Source organism: Pipra filicauda, unplaced genomic scaffold (genome assembly GCF_003945595.2).
Source record: "Pipra filicauda isolate LSUMZ 115617 unplaced genomic scaffold, ASM394559v2 scaffold284_size963001_pilon, whole genome shotgun sequence".
NCBI lineage: Eukaryota > Metazoa > Chordata > Aves > Passeriformes > Pipridae > Pipra > Pipra filicauda.
In genome coordinates, this window is record NW_024104403.1 from 723,122 (window position 1) to 748,647 (window position 25,526).

General features: G+C 36.1%; 1 protein-coding gene across 5 annotated transcripts in view; it reads right to left on the reverse strand.

Moving 5' to 3' along the window:
* LOC113989701 (dystrophin) overlaps window positions 1–25,526 on the reverse strand; it is a 553,659-nt gene that overhangs the window by 343,647 nt on the left and 184,486 nt on the right. For all 5 annotated transcript variants that reach the window (XM_027724535.2, XM_027724552.2, XM_027724569.2 and 2 more), the window contains exons 6-7: window positions 10,195–10,296; window positions 5,584–5,692 (exon numbers count right to left, since the gene is read on the reverse strand). In XM_027724535.2, the coding sequence (XP_027580336.1) occupies window positions 5,584–5,692; window positions 10,195–10,296 (211 nt within the window). The remainder of the gene's footprint in view (window positions 1–5,583; window positions 5,693–10,194; window positions 10,297–25,526) is intronic.

The following is a 25,526-nucleotide window of genomic DNA, read 5'->3' on the forward strand; positions in this document are numbered from 1 at the left end:
CATAATAGTGGTTTTCTTTACTGGTGTCCTAAAACCAAAGTTGACTAAAATGGACTATTGGCAGTAGCATTGCCTTCTTATTCAGTGTAGAACTACTTATCATAACAGATGCACACACTGGATTTTTAGCTGTTCATTCTATGGAGAATGGTTCTAGAAAATTAAGTATCTACCACATCCCCTATGAAAGCGTTTAAATACCTGACAGTACAGTTCTTTTAAATGGTGAAGGTTACACACAACATATTTTTAAATATCAACACAGGTTTCCATTAGGATTGAAAACACTGTAGATGCACACATCCCTAAATCGTTCAGTCTTTCCCAAGGAATTATTTTGAGTATTTTTGGTCTCAATTATACTGTGCCAGCTGCTATAAAGAACACAGACACTCTAATATCTGATTTGTACATTTGTTTTTGCACACATAATTATATTCTCAGGTTCATATAATGAAATGCACAAGGATTTTTAAAGCTAGCTTTTGAAAATTCTGAGAAACACAGTGCTGAACTACAGCATATGTGTTCACTCAAACACTGTGCATAATACATAAACAATGACTACTTCAGAGCACATTAGCTATGAAATACAACAAAAAAGAAAATTTATCTATTGTGCATTTTTGCCCAAAGCTAGTCGTTGTCATTTTGTTTCTTAAATTTTTTTCTTTGTTTCCTGAATATCTCTTAAATACAAATGGTTTGTTTGTTTTTAAAGAAGCAGTGAAACAGTACACAATTCAGCTCTGAAGTCCATGGAATATTTCAATAGCTATAGTTTCAAAAACAAAGAATCCTTCATCCCCACTGAAAATATTAACCCAAATATCATATCAGAGATTTAATAGAGCAGTCTTCATAATGTAGGATACTGCTATGTCCATCTGTACATCTCTCTGTCTTAGAAGAATCAAATATAGAATTATAGTTGACTCAAATATGCATTTAATATTAAAATGAAAGAAAATTCCAGAGGCATATAAAACAGGCACTATCACCACAGAAGCACTTTCAGCTTCTGAGGTCACTGGATTTTAGTTTTAAACCTTAAGTTATTTCATCAAAGTGTGTATTTTATTTGTTGCTAAGTTTCCTCAAAAACCTACAGCCTAATGAATGGTATATTTTTAATAGTACCCATACATGTTTTTTATATATTCCAAGCAGTGAATATGAATTTCAGCTGCATTAAGCCACAGCAGTACATATACTCAGAGTAATAGTGGTATTTTTCAGGAATTGTTTTATATGATTTTACAAGCCTAGAACGAAGCAGAATGCCTGGTCTGCCTAGTCCAGGTGAGGACTTGTTTCATAGAGAAATAAAAAACAAACTACACTTCCCAAACAGAAGAAGACATACGATACTCTTTCAACTAAAATATCAAAGGACAAGCAAATGAAATTCTGTTGTGACTAGTTTCCCCAGATTCACAAATATCACTCTTTTAATTCAAACCCCCAAACTCAAGACATTATCAACTCTTGAGGTGACTGACTGCTGTGAATCTTTTCCCTACACTCCAGCTGAACACGTAGGCTAGTAAGTGATGAGTTCTCCTCACCACCACTGCTGCTGGTGAACTTACTGCAGCTCACAGTCCTCATGTTACAACTTGCATCTAAAGGACTCAGCTTGATATGTCACTCCTCTCCCATTCTTCCTTTACTCATTCTAAATCCTGAAAATCCTTCTTCCCCTGCACAGGGAAGCCCAGTCTTTGGCTCTGTGTCTGCCATCCCTGGCTCCTACTCCCAAAGCAAATTATACCGAAAGCACAGAAGAGTGTCAATTGCCTGCATTCAAAGAAAGATACTAAAGCTGATGGCAGGTGCTATGAGTTCTGGTGATGCAGTATTGGCTATCTTCCAATTATTTTTAGTAAATGTACAATAATTAGCAATGCACATAAGGCCTTTCTGTCAAATGCAAGCCTGCGACAATTTGTAAAACATAACCAATCCTTTTTTTATCTTTTTTCAGACCTGCTACAAACAATGTTCCAAAATAAGATTGAAAACTTGTAAAGTTTAAAGGGACAAATTCTACCTAATTTCAGAATAAATTTCTCCATTGTAACTGATACTAATTCTCACTCTACTTTTTTCTTCATTTCACAGTCACATATTTTTCTATTTCTCGTGATGAGGCATTTCATACAAAACCACAAAAGCTTGTGTAAATTGTCAGGGGAAAAAAGTTAAACTGCAAGAGTACTAATACAACATATCACTCGCAGTTTTATTAGGTGAACATGCAAAATATAAAATTAGTTAACCAAGTACTTTCAGTTGTATTCATTTGCAGTTATTTTTAAAACTTCACTAACTTCAAGTACAGCATGATTGAAAATAAATACACATCCTTTTTAAGAAATTGTGTTTTGAAGTATAAATTTGGCCATGAATTTTATCTAAATATTCCCCTAACATCTTACTTGAATGAAGGCAAACAATGGAAAATGACTTCCTCAGGACCAAAGTCAGGAATGTCTCCCACCCCACAATGCATTTGGATGGATTTACAAAACACTATGTAACTTTATCTAACTTATTAAGTAAATACAGTGATAGCACTTCAGTACAAAAGAAGTCATATGAATGTTAACGATGCTATTAAACATTGACCCTCCTGGAAAAGCCCATTCCAGAACTACATTTCTCTGTGTTTGAAATGTTTTCAAACTGCTGGCTAAGCAATGCATCGAGGTATTTGGATAGAGACATTCACACAATTTCACGTTATCCTGTCAAATACAGATAGCAAGTGTGATTTTCTTTTCTGAATCATCTTATCTTGGAAGTCAATCTTTGCTAAGGTTTTAGGCATACCCTTCAGCTAAGTACATTTTTTGAGCTGGAAAAGTACTTCTTGTTCACTATGCCTGAGGGCACACTGGACTGGTGGGATATTAAGGACTTTTTTAGTGCTTCTTCAGCTGAAGAAACTATGATGTGCAGACCTAGAAATAATTATAAACATGGTCCTTTACCTCTGTAACAGCCATCACATGGTATATTTAGTAAGACTCTGACTAAGTTCTTGTAGCCAGACTAGATCAAATAACACCTGACAGGGCAGTAGAGTTCAGCCAGTTACATCTTCATTCCCTGGTCTCAAACACAGCTGTCAACATTCTTAAATTCTGATGTCCCTAAAAGTCTCTGCAGGATCAAGAAGTGAATAATTACCAATAGGAAATACTGCCATTGCTTCACAGAATCCTTAAAAAATAATTTTGTGCATCTTTCTTTAAAGGTGACCTTTAATGAGATTGTTTAGCTTCAGGAAGGTTTGGTTAAAGCTTACTCTCCCACAGCCAGTTTGGGTCTCGGTGCATATCAATGCATGAGAATCAGCAGAAGAGAATAAATAAGTCCATAAAAATGTCTATCACATAAGTGGTTAAAATAATTGCAGAACTTATACCACAGCATGACAAGACCCATGACATTCAATTTCTTCCCTCCCCACTTCCCATTGTTTTAAATGAAATACAAAAATACCTTAGTAACAGATATCACTTCCTATCTTTGAGGAAACCTGCTATCTCAGCCTGGAGAAGAAAAGGCCCAGGGGGATAATATCCATGTGTTTAAATAACTGATTGGTGAAGTAAAGAAGACAGAGCCAGACTCTTCAGGGAAGCCCAGTGGTGGGGTGAGAGGCACTATGTAAAAATTGAAATACAAGAAATTCTATTTAAATAGAAGAAGAAACATTTTTTTTTTTTTTTTACTGCCAGAGTTGCTCAACACTGGAACAAGCTCCCCAGAGAGATTATGGAGTCTCCATCTTTGATAATACTAAAACGTGACTGGACATGACCCTGAGCAACACGCACTAATTGACTGTGCTTCAAGCAGGAGGAATAGATGTCTCTCCAAGTCCTTTCTGAACTCTACAGTTCTGTGACAATACACCTATAATATCACAGTAAACCGACTCAAATAAAGAAAAATTATGAATTAGTGTTACAAGCACAGGTTCACATTTTAAGTGCTCTTGACAACAGAGAGGAAATCAATCTTACTTCCTGCTTAATCCTTTACAGAACATCAGTGCTTTAATTTTCTGCATGTATAATTCCATCTGCTGAGTCTTGGAAATGTTAGCAGTCAGAGCCTACATCTTGCATTAAGGTAAATGAGTAATTCTTCAGCTAAAGAGGAGTTAATATAATAATATACTGCACTACCATTCTGTGTTCTTGCTCTTGTTCCATTATTATAATGTCTTTTGTAACGGCAAATATGCAACTCTCCAACACTATTTCCCTCTGGAATCTGACATAACCTGCTCACACATAAAACTGACACAGCAAGTTTAGTGACCCAGCTGAGCAAAAAATGATCATGCATCTCCTTCAGTCCCTCCATATCATTACGTGAATTTCTACAGAATGCCTTAGAACAAAATCCTGTAAAGCAAGGACACTGTTGTCCTACAAGTTTTAAAAATACTAGTGGTATTTAGTGCAATGAGACTTCTCTGAAAAAAAAAAAGTTTTTTTCTGCTTTGCTGTCCCAGACAGTCAGTAGTAGAAGGTAGAGAATTCTCCAATTTCAGCTTTTCTTGAATGTTACCCACTAAAACATGTTAAAAGCAAGAGTGATAAACATCCTACATGTAATCAAATTCCAAGTCATTACTGTATCTATATCAAAACCAGAGTTACAGACAATCTTACAGGGGTGGGGGTTGGGGAACATTTCTTTCTGCTCCCACAGATGATGAGCAGCATTCCAAATTGTAGAGGTGAGTAATATTCTTCATCCAAGTAACTGAGATAGTTCAATATCAAGTAGAGAATCTCAAACACTTGAGAAACTCAGACTGAACCCCATGCTTCCAGTATGTATTTCTTTTCCACCCATGCTTAATCACTACATTTTAAAGGAAAGCAGTGGGAAATAAAATTCATTTATCAAGGAGAAAAAAATTAGTTTGTTCCTTTGTAGGGTACAAGCAGGTGCAAAGAGATCTGAGAAGTATCTAATATAAATTTTGTCCAAATAATTTAAATAAAATGCAGATCAAGTGTCTTGTTGTGTATTCATGAATGCAAGACACACAGAAATGTATATCACAGATTCAATATTTAACTGTAGAATTACTCCTACCATGTTGCTGTATGACTTTTTCCATGAATACAAAATCTGTGCCTTGAAACACTCTCACTTTATTGTCCTATCAGTAGTAGTAATTTCAGAATTTCATTCTGTGACCAATTTAGACACTTGACCTATAGCATTATTATCTTTTAATTTAAATAATTCATCTCCCTTTGCAGTATTTCCTCCATTAATATATGTAGAAAGTCAAAATCCCATAAAGAAACATGACTTTGAAACAGTAATAATTTGAAAAGCATGCTGCAACCTTTACATCAAATAATAATCTAATTCGTCTTCTGGGATATATTGTGCAAAAGAGAAAGGTAATGATAAAAAAACAAGTTAAATGGCATAGTAGCACTTGTAAGGATGCAGAATTAATTTAGACAGTCTCCAGCCATTTTCATTTTAACTGTGTGATTTGTAATTAATTTTAAAAAACATATATACTGAAGCACTTACAGACACCTGGAGAGAAATGGCCAAATGCTGACAGTGCTGGCTTTTCCTTTAGTTGTTGAATTAAGTGGTGTATTGCCTTCCAGTCAGCATTCAAGTCTTCTAATTTTTTCTAGAATAGAACATAAAAATATATTAAATTTATAATACATAAATTAATGTATCATAGAATCATAGAATTATTTGGGTTAGAAGGGACCTTAAAGATTATCTCCCCTCCCACCATGGCAGGGATAACACCCACTAGGATCAAGTTGCTTAGAGCCCCATCCAATCTGGCCTTGTAACGTAAATAAATTACACCTTCGTAAGGAACATAGACTTGTTCTTTAACATACTGTAGACAGGTCTATTTTTTAATCACTGTAACCTGAGATACTAATTTTTTTAGTTAAAATAGAGACGTGAATTATGTATTTCAAAAAGCTTGTCAATATAACCTCTGCAATTTGTTACATCAAATACAGAATTCATTCTTCCACCTATTAAAAAAAAAAAAAGGGAAAAAAGAATAAATAAAGTTTTAGGAGTCTTCAGGGAGTCATAAACTTCAGTGTGTGGGCACATAGTCCTGATCAGTAATGTCTAAACTGTTCCCTTTAAACAAAACCTGCATGAAAGTCTAGACTGTGAATACCATCAGTCCTCAGATAACCCTGAGAGACATTTAAGTTTGAAAATGTTCTTTCTACCTCTCTTTTCCCCTAGCTTTAAGGACTGTAAAGAAGGATGAAACATTGTTAATTCTGTGCTGACATCTCTAAACTCTTAAAATGAAGACTGCATTTCCTTTTTAAGCTTCTCCCTGATTGTCTGCTACAAAAAGCAGCACAGAGTACCAATGCCACTCAGGAATGCTTTTAGTATTCTATGGTTTCAATCCACAACTAGATATATAGTATAAATCACAATCCAGCTGTGATGGAAACAGGATGCCTATTAAGAAGGGTATTTTAATTACCTAGAGTCTAAGATGTCAGGGTTCAATAGGAGAGGGATAGAGAACAACATTCATTAAATTGACGTGTGTACACATACACACACAGATTCTAAGATGACACAATTTTATGTTCTGATATGTCAGGGCAGTGTTTCTAGAATTTACCTTAAGCTTTGCCATAAGTACTCTCAACCTTTAAAGTTCTTTTCTACCTACCAGCAATGGAGGCCAGAATATTATCTGGTATAAATTCTGGACAGATTTTTGTGTAAATGCTTTTTGATAGGGCAGGAGAGAAAGGATACAATTCTGCATTAGGGAATATACCAACTTTTTATCTTTAAAAGTAGTTTAAAAACTCTACTAAAAAAAATAAAAAGTCATGTATATCAGAGATTCTCCTTGATAATAGACTATGAGGACTAGGCAGAACAAACAATTGGGCATGTGGGATAAACATAACTTGTATGACAATTCAAAATCATAGGTATGTTTTATATCTGTATGAATTACAGTCACACAGAAATACACACTTTGGAAACATTTATGGCAGATTTTAAAGTTTTTGTCTTTTTTTTTTTCTCTGCTGCTGTATCTCAAGAACCTACTTCCATAGCTAAAATGTGAAGTATTGCTCCAATATCTATTAATTCAATAGTTGCACAGAGTGTTTTAAAAGCAAAAGTTGGAGAGATTACAGTACCAAAGTCTAGTTTATTTTACAATACATTCACAGTAACTCAGGAAGGAGATGTGGATGTAATATTTATAATACTGATCTTCATTAGGAGCAGCTGCCTTATCATTCATAGGTATATGAGCTAGACCTTTCTTTCCAGCAATGACAAAATATAAAACATGCCCACCACAGACATTAGAAGAGTTGTCTGAGGCAACATCTACACCACTAAGAAGAGAGTAGCCAGTTCTAAACTCTTCTATCAAAATTATAGTTCGATCTTGAATCTTGCATAAATTAGCATGCATGCATTAAAATGTTAACTTCTTTGAACATAACAATTTTGCTGTAATTGCAACTCTAGAGCTCTGGTGACAAGCAAGAGCATTAAATATGTTTCATTGAGGCCAAATGTTACAGAATTTCTTTAAATGTCAGCACTGGTGCAATTTAAGTGAGGTTAACATTCATACATGAACTACTCTCACTGACAGCACTAAATATAGATATGAATATTTGGAGAAAGAAATGATGCAGTCTTTTAAACCTAAGACTGAGGAAAGTGAAAATGAGCTCCTCACTACTTATTACCAATGAGAGGAAAAAACAAACTCAGTGCTGTGGCAAGGGAAACACAGTTCTTCCACTGCCACAAATCCTTTCCTGAATAAGTGCAGTTAATCATGAGATTGGGGCTTACATTCTTTCTATTGCCACTGACACCAGCAGTAACCTCTCTCTCCCTCACCTTCAAAAGCTTTACAGAAATGCATTTCAAAAGCATGAAATCCATTTTGTAAAAGTGAATAGGTCTGATTATTAAAGTGCTAGTGCTTAAAGGATCACACATCTCATCCCATTCTTGCCTCTTGAATCAGCATCTACTAGGATTTCATTTGCCAACAAAAATGTTTTTACAGACTTACGTTGCAAAATTCTATTTTAGTATGCTCAGTGAAGGTGTGAAAATACACTTATTTCAGTGGCATAACTATGAGATAAGATTGTGTCAATATAAAACCATGGGATTTAATTTACATTCAAAATACTATAATGAGAATATATTATAAAGGTTGCAAAGATAAGCAGCTAAACATTAGGAAATGCAAAAATAACATTAACTATGAACATTATTTCAGATAAAATGCACATAATTGTACTGATATCTTTAATTTTCTGGCACATACTGCTTTTGAGCACAGGAAAGGCTTGCGGTGAGAACAGGTCAATAGGACCTCTACTTCATTTATTGAAAAGAATGCAAAGATTTGTGGTGAATTAAGGAAATATGGGAGGAAAAAAAGCAGCTAAGAGAAATCTGCCTCAGAGAACTAAATCTACAAAGTAGTTAAGCAACGCTATGCAAGTCATTAACGCTGTTAAAAAGGCCACATAATTTTACTATTTTTTTTTTCTGTGCCACACACTGAACAAAGACTATAAGTCTAAGTATTGAATTGCTGCTTGTGCTGGGAGTGTTGTCCATATCCTGCTCTGAATAAGCAGGGTTCAGCCTCAACCAAGGGCACCAGAGCAGATTTAATTCAAGGATTTTTAAAAATTTTGAGTTCTTAACTTTGCAACCTTGCTAAGGAAAACACACAATACAGAGCTAAAAGCTTTGCTTCTGCCCCCTCGAGTCATCCTCAAGTCATCTAGCATTTTACCCCTGTTTAGGAGACCTGATCATTGAAAATGCACAGATACCAAAGGGGAAAATAATTTTTACAGATTTCTGTTAAGAAAGAAGAAGAGGAACCAAATCATTCTTAAACATGTATTAATTTCTAAAGTGGATATAAGTTTATTCATGTGTTTCTGTGAATGGAGATCTGCTGGTGGGATAAGTAGCTCAGAGGAAGTTTTGTAAAAGTAGGAAAATATTCTCCAAGTATAGTGACTAAACAGAGATGAAAAAAACCAAGAAATTCACTGCAGAGATCACTTATGAACATCCTAACTTTGTGAAGAAACCCTTTTTCTGTAAATTGAGGTTATTGAGTACTGCATGTTTGGAAAAGCTTTAAAGACAAAGTTTGCTACCTCTGCCTAGTCAGAAGCAATTGCAGTAGATACTTAGTGTAATCAACAAGCTGCTATTACAGTTTCTGGGAACTCTTCATTGTCATGTTTGCAGATACTTCTTTAGAAGTTATAAAACCAGAAACCTGATCGATGTCTGGTTGGCATGGTAGTGACCTTACTAGTTTAGGCTCCTGTTCCAAAAGTAGCAGAACCAGATATGGGAGGTGATGACATCAGACGTTTGCTGACGACTTTCTGCTTCAAGATTCCAATGACAATGAATAGAAAATGACACTCTGGTCTCAGTGAAGGTCCACATAGTCTTGAGGAAACAGAGTGTAAAATATCCTCTTATAACTAACTCCTATGTTGAGGAAAAGGATTCTACAATACATTTTTCTAAAAGAGAAGTGTTGGGAGGCAAAGCCTTCCTAACAATGTGTCCTATGCTCAAAAACAGAATCAAGTGAGTCATTCCAGATAAATTTTGGAAAAGAAATCAAGTGGGAAAGTTCTATGTTGCTATGTGTTCTTTCCTTCAAAATGAAAAAAATTAAAGCAAAGGATCCTATTTATGTCTTGACTCTTACCTTTTCTAGAAAATTTGCTCATTTTTTCTTTTATTTGACAAAATTTCTGAAGCCACAATTCAAAATGAAGGAGTTTAAAAGCATGCTCTATGTTGCCATTAATTAGGCACCAAAAATTACATTTGCTTTCAGAGTGAATTATTCTTGAATGAGTAGAACAACCCTAATGTCAAAAACAATATTCCCATCACAATACACACACAAAAAAATCCAGCTGGGAACATTACATTTTTCCTGGTTATGCCATCACAGAACAGAACAAATGCCATTTGCCAGGTTCTTTCATTGATTTTAAACAGAGCACATCAAGGACAAGTGTACAACGGGGGAAGCATAACCCATTACACAGTAATGGATATTGCTATAGGTTGCTTGATTACCTTTATTGGATGAGTAGCTGGTTTTTCCTTATATAAATGACCCCCTTTAGACAAAACCTCTTCCACATTCGGCTGTTTAGCCTGCACTGCTGCTTCAGTTTCCTGAAAAATAAAAACACATGCAGTCTAGATTAACCATAGCATAAACAGTAAGACTGAACAGTCCTAAGGCTCCATGGCACGTTGTAAAACACCAGTGGACAAGTTTCTGCTCAGAACTGGTATGTGGAGCAGCTAAGGACAAAGAAGATCACCAAAGAAAACAAAAACAAAGAGGGATGGAAAAGAGTAATGCTAGCAAAATAAACAGTGGTAGGTCACTTCATCCTGAAGGTTTCAATAAAATGAGTAAAAAGCTAACACAAATTCATAGTAGGAAAGACAGGTATGAGAAATCTCATTTAAGCAGCTCTGTCCTTTTGTCTGTTTTACATTACCAGCAGATAAATAGTGCACTAGTTAACATTTTGTTCATAGAGTATGTGGCATTATAACTGCATAAAGAGATGTGACAATGATACTGAATTTACAAAGATTAAAAATGTTAAAAGAAAATTACTCTTATCAGTAGTAAACTAGTACTTATGTAGTAAAAGACTTACAGTAATGAATTAAAAAGAAAAGCACAATAGTAGTCACAGTTCCCGAAGTTATGAGAAGGCACCTACCATTAGCAACAACACCCTCCTGCATTAACAGCTTATTCTCTAATAATTTTTTAATCTGGAAAGGTGTAATCCATGTCCTAACATAAGGAGACTCCAAGCAATCCTTCCCAACATACAGAGGCTTCCTTTTCATCAGGCATTGAGCAAATGAATAATGGGTGAAGCACTACATGTAGATAATTAAAAGGAAAAAAAAAAACAAACTCACAAAAAAACAGCCAACCAACCAACCAAACCCCAAACCCACCAATAATTGCAAAAGAAAAGATAAACTACACCTAGACTTTCAAGATTCAGTTTATTTCATTTTTCTAGTAACATAAGTAAAAAAAAAAATAAATTTGATTTATCAAAATTATTAGTTGTGATTTTTTTGTTTTCCTTTCTTCACTCTTCACCTACCTACTTTATAGCTTTACTATCTTGTCCTAAACAATATTGCTGACTGTCCATTGACTCTCCAACTTAATTTTCTGCCCACAATCTCAGTTATTGTTAATGTGACAGCAGACAAGATTGTGTGTCAGGTATGTCACTATCTGAGCCAACACATCATTTTATTGGTGGAAATCTGTTGTTCTTTTTACTGTAATAAACCTGTTGAAATCTATGTCAGTTTAAGTCTCAAAAAGGGGCCATTTTGCTCATATGTTTCAGCTCAACATATAAATTTTTGTCTATGTTGCTGCCTGAAATGTTATTTGCAAAACCTTATGGCTAATCAGTAAAAATAGAGTTGATAAATTCCATATCATCTTTCAATTTTCTTTTCAAATACTATTTAGCAACAGCAAATGAACTGAATTAAAGCTTGTCTGATATCTTGCATTGATATTTGAAATATGATTAAATTTAATCGTGTTTTATTATGCATTTCAATATTAATGAAATATAACCATAAGGATTCATAGAGAATGAGCGCTGAAAAGCAATGCACAGCAAAAGTGGGATATTGGGGGGCAGAGGGGTGGGAGTTTATTAACCTGTTGATCAACTTTTCATTAAAGTATTATTTTGTTTCTGTTTCCATACTAGGTTAGCTTTCTACTTCTGGACATATAAAGAAAAAATAATAATCAAGGAGTGTTAATGAAGAGGTAATTTTCTGGCTATCTTGATGAAAGATAGGCATCTTAATATTTATTTGGTTGTTGTTTTGTTGTTTTTTCTTTGTTTGTTTTTAAACTAAGCCATCTGTAGTATTAGGCCAATGTTTTCTGGTTTTTTTATTCTACGCGTCTCACACACTCATTTTATAAGATCATCAAGTATCATAACAAAATCGGTAGCAGGAAAAGTACATTACAACACTATGGGTGTGCCTATATTACTGGTTTAACCCGCAGCATGAACGTGCCTGTGAAGTGCATCTCTTGACGTTCCCCACTCACTGGGCTTTGGTTTCCACCATGGACTGGTCGAGGAGCACCCAAAATGGTTTTGTGTCAGGCTGTAACCATTGTGGAAGGTGCACTTTAGGAGTGTGCCTAACATAGTCCCAGCTCCTGAGAGCAGCCCCAGTCCTCCCTGCCCCTGCCCAGTTCCTGTCCAGGGCTCCCTCCACCTGCCCATAGCCCAGGACCCTGTGTCACCCCCCAGGGCCATCAGCTCCTGACTCAAGGATGCTGCAGCAGGCAGCTCCAGTGATCCCATGGGTACCCCTGGCTGCCCTGCTCCTGGCTGGGGAGTGGGATCTGCCTTGGCTGCTGGGCCCTACCCTGAAGGCTCCTCAAGGGGAGCCCTGCAATGGCCCCAGCCCACAGGGAGCCATCAGCCCTGCAGGGCCCCAGCAGCTGCTACAAGGGTGGGGCCTTGTTCACCCTACAAGGGTGAACCTGAGCACTTATTGTAAGCTTCCCCCCCAGGACATCATCACCACTTCCCATTCACATTTTCTAGACTTGAGGAAAAGCTCTTTTACGAGGGTCATTAAAGCTTTGCCATGTATTTGAACAGGCTGGGGTTGTAATAACAACAATTAATGGTCAGGTTCCACCACAAGGAATTGAAAATTCAAACCCATAAGGACTCAGCTAGGAAAGGCACTCCAGACTAATCAAAAGGACGATTCACTAAAGGGGTTACTACTCAAGACTTGTAGCTGTAACACAATTTGGCTGCTTGGTATTTATTTGTCCTCTACCTTCTATGTTGAAATGTGAATCATTATTTACCACATGCACACATATAAATAGGCTAATTTCTCTTTTAAAATTAAGAGAAAAAGAAAAATAGCAAAATGAATAGCTGATGGTACCATGTGACTCCCCATTGTGCAGAAAAGTAGAAAACATTGAATGATCCTTGTCATCATTATTGTCATTATTTTAAGAATTGTCATTATTTTATGCTAATACTAGTATACACAACATATTAAAACTGAGATATTCCATTTTTACATATTATATAAACATTTTAAGAGGTATTTTTTTATAGATTCAAAAGGTATTTGTTCTTTATGAACAGAATAAAGGCATAGATTTCCATAGCCAGGTAACAGAAATGTAGTGTATTTAGTTGTTAAATCACCAGTTCCTTCTGCTCCACAATTTTCTGGAGCTACATGAACTAATCTTGTGGAGTCTGATCTTTCAAATTCACTGGCCTTGACCTAAACCAAAATGCATTGTGCAAGTCTATCCAATTTATCATGATGCTTCATATGAGATATATTTGAAAAAAAGAATAGTGATAAGAGTCCAGGGGAAAAAGAGGTTCTCAGTATCTTGGCATTCATTTGGGCACTGCTGAAATTAACAGATATCATATTTGTTAGACCAGCAACTAATTTTTCTGATTGTCACGTATGGATCCCAGCATTAGTTAAAACCACCACAGAATCGTTTTAAATAAATGCACATCTGACATGAAATTGTTGTACTAACAATTCTGAGGCAGCTCTCAGTTCTCTGCCTGATGGGATAGCCCCTTGATGAATTCTGCCCAGTGAGAAAGTTTCCAGCAGTTTCAAATCCATTTGCTAAGTGACACCCTATTAATGTGGGTCAATGGGCAAGAGAGAGCTTTCAGGATTCTGCTCCATCACTCAGTTCCCACAGAGAAGATAATGGTAATGACTTACATCATGGCCTCCAATGGTTCACTCACAACTCTCCGTTATCTCTCTGCAGTCATCATCTAGGCTGTGCAGGATCCAAGAGAAGGACACACTCCCAGAGCAGAGCCTGATGTCTGATCTTAATCACACAGGCCAGGCTACTACTGGAGCTAATAGGAATTGTCAACACCCATGACCATCAGTTTTCAGAGAATACCAAAGTCATATCTTTTTAAAAGTCCTGATTCAAACCCTTGGCCACACTCACTTTGCTTGCTGTGGGAGGATGCAGAACTGTCTCTGGGAGACAGAGGCGACTCTACTGGAATTGTACAATTTATGAACTGCCTGGGAAAGCAATCGCAATGTTACTTCTGGGCTGGATGACGAATATGCTAATTAACTTTCACACATATGGCAAATTAAAATACATCATCATTGGAAACTGCTGTTTCTCAAACATGTATAAACAAGAATCGGAGGCTACCTTTTTTCCATGACGCAACATCTATGAATTTTCAGTGCTGTTAAAGTGGTGCATCTGAACTGATAAAAGCCTGCTGCTGAATAAGCCACATTGGCTTCTGCATTTCCAACAACATGTCAATTCAACCTGCTGAACAAAGTCACAGGCTGAAAAAGTGGCAAGGACTTGTCTACAGCCCCATCTGGCCTATGAAAGTCTGTTGATATAGCTCAGAACTTAGAAAATTCATATTCCTTAGCTGAAACCAATATATTGACTAAACCTCTGGTGTGTATGCCAATGGAAGATAAAGTTTGATGGCTTGGCATATGTTATTTCAAAAGATGGTGACTATCCTAGCAGACACAGACAGGCTGTTTGACATATGCTGCACATATATTAGGAGGCCCAGTCAACTGTCTATAAATGTATCTGCAGCATTTCTGACCGTATATTGGTCTATATTAAGAATCAAAAGCATTGATTCACCTTTTAGTAATGCCAGTAAAACTTTTGGGATCAATGTCCTAGTGAGATTACATTCATTAGACATATTCTACAGGGACTGTAGGAGAAGCTCAGGGTGATTAAACCTGTGTCTTTGTGGTGAAATACAATGCAAAAATGGAATCTTAATTACAATATTCAAAGAAAATAAAAAAAAACACTTTGAAATTAATACTGTGAGTTGTTTTAAAGTCGTGACCTCTTTTTAGTAAGGCATCAAATCAAGATTAAAGTTATTTTTTATGTATTTATAAAAACACTTTATACTATCTTTCACAGCAGTGGCCAGGTAGAGTCCCAGCTGAGCTTTCACCTTACTAATTTCCTGTCTACATGACCTAACAACATCCTTGTACTCTTCCTGAGTTGCCTGCCCCTTCTTCCAAAGGTCATAAACTCTCCATTTTATCATGAGTTCCAGCAAAAGTTCCCTGCTCAGTCAGGCATCTTCCCCTATGGTTCTTCTTTCAGCACATAGGGACAGCCTGCTTCTGTGCCTTTAAGAATTCCTTCTTAAGGTGGTTCCAACCTTCTCGGACCCCTTTGTCAGTAAGAACTGTTTCTCAGGACACTTTTTGAGCCAGTATTCTGAACAGGCCGAAGTCCACCTTCTGGAATTCCAAGGTGGAAGTTTTTTTGACTCCCTTCCTTACTTAACTGGAATTGAAAATTCCATCATTTCATGGTCGCTGAGCCCAAGACAGCCTTCAACCACCACGTCTCCCACCAGCACTTCTTACCCATAGAACTCAACATTATCATCACTGCCCTTGAGCTCTATACAGTCAAAACACTCCCTAATATACAGAGCCATCCACTGCCTCTCCATCTTCATCTGTCCCTTCTGAAGGGCTTGTAGCCCTCCATTGCAGCACTCCAGTCATGAGACATCCCATCACATTTCTGTGATGGCAACTACATCATAGCTTTCCAGCTGCACAACGGCTTCCATCCTCCTGTTTGATACCCCTGCTGCGTGCATCGGTGTAGATGCACTTCAGGTGGGCTAACAATTTCACCCCCAAAACTGGCCTGCTGCCCTCAGGTTCATCTCTAGCAAGCCTTGTCTTATCCCCTTTTCCCCTTCAAGCCTAATTTAAAGCTCTCTCAATCAGCCCTGCCAACTCACGGGGTAGAATTCTTTCCCCCCTTTTAGACAAGTGAATACCATCTATCTCCAACAGGCCTGGTGCCGCATAAGCTGCCCCATGACCAAAAAGGCCAAAATTCCCTCACTGACACCAGTCCTTAAGCTGTGTGTTGGAACAGGTGGGTTTTCCTGTTCCTTTCAGCATTCTTCCCCACTACCAAAGGGATTGAGGAAAGCCAACTGTGATCCCCTCCCTTCTACTAGCCATCCCAGTGCCCTGAAGTCCTTTTTGATTGGCCTAGGATTTCTCATCACTGCTGACTTGGACAACCAGCAATGGGTAATAATCAGAGGATCGAATCAGTCCAAGGAGTCTCTTAGTAATATCTCTTATCTGGGCCACAGGGAGGCAGAGACTTCCCTGTGGGATGGATCTGGTTTGCACATAGGGCCCTCAGTTCCCTCAGAAGAGAGTCAACATTCATGCCTGTCTTTCAAGTTACTATTCCCACACATTAACAAAAAAACTATAAATAAATGGTGAGGTCCGGAGAGCCTCATTTTTTCCTTACAAGCAAAAAAAGGGCAGTAGATAGAAAACATGAATATATTCCCATTTTCAAGAATTCTGGTTCTAAAAAAGTGACCTCATTTTTTCCTTTGACTCAGCTCTGCACATTCCCATTCATGGAGCAGACTAACAAGCTAAACCGCCACAAAGAATAGTCAGAGGAGATTTAATTAAAATACATCAAAGTTCAGCTACACCACAGTGAGCATCAGATCTTGATGGTAGGTCAGATAGCGCAGTCAATGGCATTCTCAGTAGTCACTTTAGATATTTATACAATATTATTAGAATGCATCCAAGATATGCTATTAACAGTTCTGAGGCCATACTGAGGTGGAACCTAATCCACCGGGGAAGAAATGCAGTTGCCATTTTTAACTTCTATTTAATGTGCCCCTATTTAAACTTCCTGAATAAAGACTTTAATCAATTTTGATAAAATTCAAGGCATGACAAGCTTTTAGCTCTGTTCTTTTTTACATAACAGATGAAAAGGTTTGATAACTTTCTGAATATTTTGCTTATCTCTATAGAGAAGTAAAACACTCTCTGTGAACATCTAAATTACAGAATTAAAATTCACCTTCCTGTGTTATGGGTTTATGAAAAAACTACAAACAACCCCCCGAAGTAATTCAATTTAAAGACCACTTCATTAGTGGCCTACATAGAAGCTCAGTGTAAAGATGCTTTACCACTAAAAATATTCTGTAACTAGTGGACAAACAATTTTATGCACCTGCCTCTAAAATGCCATTTTAATGAGTAAATAAAATAACCATTCTTTCCCATATTACATTAAATGACTAATCTTTTAAATGTGTGAGAATAAAATTTGATCCCAAGACAGCACTAGAAGCTATTTTAATGGGGAAAAGAATATTGTGAGATTCATTCAGCTTTTTAAAGTCGAGTATAGAAACAAAAGACATTTGATTTTAATGAGAGTCTGGAAAATTGATACAACTATAGCTCTTGACCTATGTGAACAATTTTTGAAATACTTAAGAGGAAAAACAATTCTAATATAGAAAAGAACACTACACAGAGGACTTCTTCCTTCTAAAAGTGCAACTTTTCAATTTTAGAGTTCTTAACTACTTTGTAAACCTACAAGTGCAGCCTTGGTGCAGTTTGTAAAATACGCAGATGCAACATTTTTTAAGACTTGGTGTGTTTTTCATCCTGTTCCCTGCAGTATCTCTTATTCCTGGTACAGGAAAAGGGAAGGAAAGAAAGAAAAAGAAAAAGGAAATCCTCCAGAAAGAAATGGAATTGAGAAGATTCCAAAATTTAAGCCATGCAAAGTGCCTGAAACAGCAAACCCTACCACTTTGCAGAGTGAAAGGATTTTTTTTTCCAAAGCATGTTTTCCTGCTGGCTATCAGAAATTTGTGAGCTTCTTCTGTACTTCTAGAGGAGATGAAATATAGTAATTTTTTCCCCACACATAGAAATCACTATCTATCCATTGCAGCTGTCTGTCCTGAAAAGGAAATTTCCTGGAGGTACTGAAGATAGATGAAATTATTAGCTGTAAAGACATGACCTGCAGATATGGCATATGAAAAGAATTTGGCTATGGTGGTCATATACCGATAAAGCACAGTTAATCATCCAGTTGGACTGCAAAAAGGCACAGTAAGAAGAATTCTTTGAGATTGGATATGATTCAGAATATTTTTTTTTAAGACTGGACAGGACACAGGATGAAACAGCTGCTCCTTTTCCACCAAGACTGAAAATCCACTCTTATTTCCAGTGCATAATATAAAAGAGATAATAACAAACCCAGGAGAACTGACATAGAAGAAGAAAAATTGGCAGGAAAAAATAATGAGAAATTCTTGCAAGAAAATAAGAGAAGTCCCAATAATTTTACTAGCTCTTAGTATTGTGTGCTTTTAGCTGCTCCAGGATAACAGCTTCAGAGGAAGAAAAGTTACTTAGGTTGACCCAGTAGCAGATATGGAGTACACCATAAGCATCTTGACTGGCAAGTGAAATTTGGTGATAATTATAAAACTATTGAGTAATGAAAATTGTTTATTTCTTCTTGCAAACAGGATAGAGAAATCAGAGTTTCTTTTCTCACATTGCACAAATAATGACAGTTTTATTCGATAAACTGATTTAAAAATCATTTAACATGTGAGGGAAGCAGTGACATATCTAATTATTTTACCAACTAATTCTTGACTGCTTATTATTCTCTCTCTTTGGTCAGGGCTTATATGCAAATATTCATTCTCTTTTCAAGTTTAGTAAATAAGGAATCATTTTCACAGGAGTTTCTGGCTACAAAAGAAAATTAGAAAAGAAATAAAACCCAAAATCTATTACTGTTCTAACATTGGTTTATTGATTGTAATATGTTTTTAGATATCCCCATCTTCTGGTATTAATCTTTAATATATAATTTAAAAAGAATATTCATGAGGATATATTTCTCCCATTTGTCTTTGAACAGTTACAGTGACATATTTCACTGGAAGAAATGGCAAAGACTGCTGCAGTACATTACTCCAACAGCAGAAGCAGGGGTAGATTTCAGTAAATAGAATTTATATTCTTATAGTTAAGAAAAAATGCAGTTTCCTCATTTTCAACTGCCTGATTTGCAAATGCAAATGGATAAGTTATATCCACACTCTGAGTGGTGGCACCTGTTTTTTTGTTTTGTTTTGGTTTTTGTTTTTTTTTTTTTTTTTAAATTTCCATAAACAAGTACATTATCAGAAGCTAATCTTTTTAGAATCTCAACCACTAATTTCAGCCTGAAAGAAGAAAATTCTAATTGCAAAGTAAGGAACGAAAAGAACTAGTAAGTAAATGCTATTCAGTGGTGCCCAGTGTTAAACAACAGCCACAGACAGCACAGGTTTACATGGATGTGTTGGGGATGAACTTATTTTTTTTCCCAGCAGCCTGGATGGCACTATGTTTTGCATTTATGATGAAAACAGTGTTGATAACACAGGGATCTTTCAGCTGTTGCTGAGCAGCACCTACACACCATCAAGGCCTTCTCTGTTTTTTATGCTGCCCTGACAGCAAACAGGCTGAGCGTGCACAACAAACTAGGAGGAGACACAGTGGGGACAGCTGACCCCAGCCTGCCAAAGGGCTATCCCAGACTGTTCTCTAATGCTCGGGAATAAAACTGTGGGGAAGGATGAACGGGGTACATTTGGAGTAAATTTGTCTTTCCAAGTAACTATTACTTGTGTACAAGCCCAGCTTTCCTGGGAGTGGCTGAACACCTGCCTACTCATGGGACCTGATGAATTAATTCCTTGTTTTGCTTTGGTTGCATGGGCAGGTTTGTTTTACCTGTTAAACTTTATCTCAACCCACCAGTTTCCTCACTTTTGCCCTTCTGATTCTCTCACTCATCCCACTGGGAAGGGGGGGGGGGGGGGGGGGGCAGGAGGGGCAGGTAGTGAGCAAGAAGCTGTGTGGGGCTGAGATACTTCCCATCATTAACCCACAATAGTTTAGAAAGAATTCCCACCTGCCCCGCCAAGCAACTTGAACAGCAACATTTTTGTGCAGCAAATTGACTCTCTTTACAAGAGTATCTTACAGAGTTAAGCTTTACAGCACTATATCCAATATCAGAGCTACATTTACTTGGAAGTTTAACACAGTATCTGCAACAGGATTGAGTGATTTCCATATTATCACTAACTTTAGTGTGAGAAAGAACTAAGATCGCTTTAGGTATACATTTTTATTTTTACTTCAAACAGCAATTAAAAATAAACCAATTTTTACTCAAATATCAGCCAAAATAATATCAAACTTATTCAAATATCCATCAGGTACCAAAAATTCATATAGTTTCCAATGCCAAAAAAACTGAGAAAATATACACTCCCTGCCTCTAATATTTATTACATAGCAATCAATTCAAAGCAAATTAAGACAAAGGTGGCAAGACCTTATGCAGCTATAAGTGGTCATTTGTATTGGTTCTTCTTCAGATTCCAGTATTTTAAATTGCATGTAATCAGTAGAGCAAAATATATAATCTTACAAAATAAAAGCGACTTACATAAATAATATGCTATTATCAAGAAGAATAATGTCTAAGACCATTCAAGAACTGTGTTTAGAAGAGAAAGGAGGTTTTCTGTTAAGAAAAGAGCATATGAAATAGCTGATGAGAATGTTAGGAAGCTGTATTTTGTGAATAGGAAAGGAAATTTCCTATCTCAGACAACCTATCTACACTGCAGCAAGCTATAGAGTTTTCTTATTGACTTCACTAGAGCCTTAGTAAATTGCCCTATCATTTCTGTAAGCTTGTTCCTATATTAATTCTCTTGCTTACATTAACCACACTTTTCCCAGGGACTCAGACCTGGGCTGTTATCAAGAGTACAAGGAGGAAGCTAAAACACAAAGCTGATGTACAACATCATTAACTTCTAAGCAACTTGTAAAAAGCTTTTGCTTTCAACAATGAAATCACATCCTGACTTATTATCCATTATTTCCTAGAAAAATACTACCACACATCAAATACTGGATCACCTTTCAAAAATCTTTCCTTTCCTGAGATACTGGGACAGAGTATCTGCAATCCATCCTTAAGGCTGCAAAGTCTGTTACAGATTAAAAAATTTACAAGGATTACTCTTTGGGTAAGGAAAGTTTTGTCACATTTTTACAATCCATCTGCAGCTAATGTTGTTTAATATTCTTGTACTTGCAATAGATTTCTTTAGAAGAGATTTGGATACCGACTGCTTAAAATTTAAGTGCTCAGAGCTCACAAACAAAACATTGAGCAGGTTGCTCCTCAAAGTCCCACAGGAAAATTTCTGGAAAGAGCAGTAACTGATTTAGTCACTGAATATCAGCTATGAGTTGACTGACATTGATTGCAGGTCATAATAGTGCATTAAAAATAGGAGTAGATTAAATAAAGTTTAAATATCATCAGAAGCTTTCACAGGTCAGCCTTCTGCCAAATCAGGCACTGATGTCAGAATACAGCAGGATGGATCTCTGAGGTACACATTCCTAATGTGCTCCTATGGACAAACTATACTACCCCTTATTGTATACAAAAACTATTCATTTAAAAGCATGTCAGCAAAGTGAAAAGGTAAAAGAATAAGTAAAACATTAAAATCTGACTTATCTGGCCTAGATTGTCAAGCAGGAAGTGACAAATGAAGGTTGATGAAAGGCAAAATACACCAATGTCCAGTTGGCATTTTCATTCTCTCCTGTGGGTGATTTTTCTTTTATTTATCTAGAATTAGGTTTGCTACTGCTCAGCCATGCCTTTGTCTTATGTTCTAACTGGAAGTTGTCAAGTATATAATGAAGTGATTGAGAAGAGTTGACAGTCTTCTTATTGTCATTCAAAGTTATCAAGGACAAAATCCAAATGCAAGTTATTTTTTAAGAATAAAGAGGTATTCAATTTTTTTTAAGGATGACCAATTTTTATCTGGCAAAAATGAACATAATATGTTATTTTAAATATATGACAAGTCACCACCACAGACAGTAAACATATAAATTCTACACCTAGAGAGAGTTCAAAGCTTCTTTAGCAGTATAAGCAAAAATCAAGGTTATATAAGCCTTGGAAAAGGACTCAAGTATATAGGAGTGCAGGAGGGGTGAGTGATAACCCAGAGGCAAGAAGGGAGTAAAAAGAAAAGATTTGGGAACTGAGTAAGCAGTGAGAAAGGAGCAGTGAGATTGCAAGAGGATTTGGAGTCAAGGTGGCTGGAAAACAAAGGTTTTTTTATTGTTGTCTGGAGACAATGATTTGAAAGGGTCAGAAGGATTTTCAGTGAGCTAGCAGTAGAAACATGAATTTCTGCATTCTGTCAACTCATTTCTTATCCAGAGTGTCATTTCTCCATTCATTCCTCAAATGGGACTCGCATTTCTGTTCATTCTTTTCACAACCTCATCATCTATAGTCACCTACATCTGTCAAAACACCCTGGAAAATTGTTTTGCAGGGGAAGAGGCAGTGCTGAAACAAAGACCTGAAAAAATTCCCAGAAAATGCAGCTTTAACCTTCTCCTATGGTTAGTAGGAGGCATGCTGACTCCTAGGGCTTTTAACAGGTAGAAGGTGGAGGAACTACTACCTCCCTCCTCTTCCTCGTGCCCTCTCCCCATATCTTTCCTTCCATCCTACACATCCTGAGCTCTTCTGAAGAGGTAAAGAGCACCATCAACACACATTTATAGAACATGAAGGGTAGGGTTGTCTGATTAGGCTGGAATAGAGCATCTCCAGTTTCTCTTTTAACAGCAGGGGAATTTGAGTCAAGCTGAGCATCCCAGGTCATTTTAGCCCAAGGAGTAAATCTTTGCAATGGCAAAGAATCTGTGAAAGTATTAAATGTAAATAAACCCCATATAAACTTATATAGTGGTAATATGCATATTTTTGAAACAAAATTCAGAAAGCGAAAGAAAAAACCTAAATACTGTTTACTCGATGTATCCCTTTACTAACACTGTGTGGTTTGTTCAACCAGACAGATGGAGAGGAATACAGAATGAGGTTAGGTAAATATCTCTATTTTCATTTATTTATAAATATTTTCCTGTGTATTTTTTACATTTTTCATCATTGTTTAAAAAAAAGAAAGAAAAAGAAAAACATTTAAAAAGGCAGAAGAAAAAAGCTGGTTTATGTATACTTCGACACAAACTAGTTAATGGATTCTTTGGCCAATTTAGGAAGAATAATTCGGCAATCGAAAACTAAGTGCTGATTTTGAGGATATAACAGATAACTCAGAAGGTGAAACAGCATTTAAAATGCAGAATTCAACAAAACTCTAGCCACAGAACTACAATCACAAGATCTGTGTGCCTAACAGATAGCATCAGCCACAGTGCAGAACCCATCTTCCTGTTGAAAAATTCAAGGTGTGAAATTCAGACGAAGAGATACCATCAAAAAGGATTTTTACCAGACACTCACTGTCTGTCTGGCAAGTTACTATCAAAGTCTTGCACATATAGCCAATAAATCTGTAACTTTCCAGAGATCCGGAGCAAACCAAAGGCATTTGTCCTGAAGCATTCGACTATCTTTAGCTCCTCCCTCTGCTGAGGAGACTTTGTTTTCATTGGATTATGCAGAAAAGACAATGAATCTCCATATTATATATATATATATATAATATGTATGTGCTGAATTGAAAAATCAGACAAATTCAAAAAGAGGATGATTAAAAATGAAATGTCAGCCTTCTGCCCAACATTGAGTTCTACTCTGCCAAGCACAGAGTTCTACTTATACAAATGTTAGATGTAACTCCATATTAATTCCTTGGATGACCTGATAACTATTTTGAAATTATCTAGATTTGCTCATTAGACAAACATTTAAAGAAAAGGTTAAAATATTTTGGGGTTTTTTGAGTTTGTTTTTCAAAATACTGCCAGTTATGTACTTTAGCATTTCCTTTCTAAAAATCACCCAAATGCAGTTCACATAATGAAACTCAGGAGAAATATTTTCCACCTCAAATTCACTTGGGAGGAGATAGCTTAACAATGCAAAAAAAAATCCAGTATCCAAGCAGTTTTCACGAGAGACTGAGGGAAAAAGTTAGAACACACAATGTTTTCTTCATTATTTTTTGTGCAATACAGGCTGGTAACTTTCAAGATCCTCTCACCAAAGTACTTTTTGTTACACTGAAGTATGGGAATCAGAGCTAACATGTACTTTACTAAACTATTTCTAAGATTACTTTGATGGATGTCTAAATACAGAAGTTACACATATGCATTTATTTTCAATTTTTCTGTAATGAGTCCTAATTTGTATTTTCTGCTTACTATTCTATAAGCATATTTTTATTTTTTGTTCCATTCATAATCAAACTTTCCAGCCCAATTTTTATTTTATGCAATTTTAAAGCCACCTATATGGTTTTGTGAACCACAGATCAAAGCCATATGTAGTGGTGGTAATGACCTGGCACATCATAGACATTGCAAGAGCACTTTCCAATTATATAACCATAGATAACTTAATGGTAGTTACTACATTGGCAGAGGACAGTAGTCACAATATATCCCACTACTGCTTTTGAAAGTACATTCAAAATTTTCCTACTAATACTGGTTATATTTTGTTATTCACCACAGTTTTGTTTCTATTTTCAAGGACTACCAGCAAGTGAATGCTTAGAAAAGTGACTGCTTATGCAGAATTTATCCAGGAGAAAAAGACTCAAGGATTAAAACAGAAAAAAATTGTGATAAAACAAATAAAATAAAATAGTTCTATAAACCCTCCCAAATTTGATTTTTGCTTTTTCTTTTCTACATCTTTCTTTCTGACATAATTTTGGCATTATTCAGGTTGTATTAAAACTGACACAATTTAGTAGATTATAATCTACAATTAGCACTATAATCTATAAAGATATTTTCAATTACGAGGGAGACTACTGAGCTAAATAATAATATTTTAAAAGTATTTCAGTACACTGATATTTATTATATGCAGTGCTAATTGGAGTCAATTATGAATACATGGTATCTTATATACGTGAAAGATAAACAACACAAACCTAACCTTGTACTACTTATTTTCTCTAAAGACAACTAGAAACACCATAATTTAAATGGTCTTTGATTTTACACCATAGAGAGCATTGTTTCTTTGTAAAATTATAACCCTACTTATTTACATTCTATGAAAATGGCATAGTAACTTCATTTAATTTTAGCAATGTTATCTGATTAAAAGACACAAAATGTACTACAATGCTAAAGTTCAGAACGTTTACTGTACTTTTTTCTGTAAACTTAAATTTTTCAGACGAGTTAGACCATTTGACTTTATAAAATACTTACCCATAGATTTCAAACACTAAATACCAAAGCAAGTAATCCACAGTAACAACTAAAATTTAGCAGCAACTAAACCCATATAAGCGTTAGCCTATTTGTAAGCTTTTATT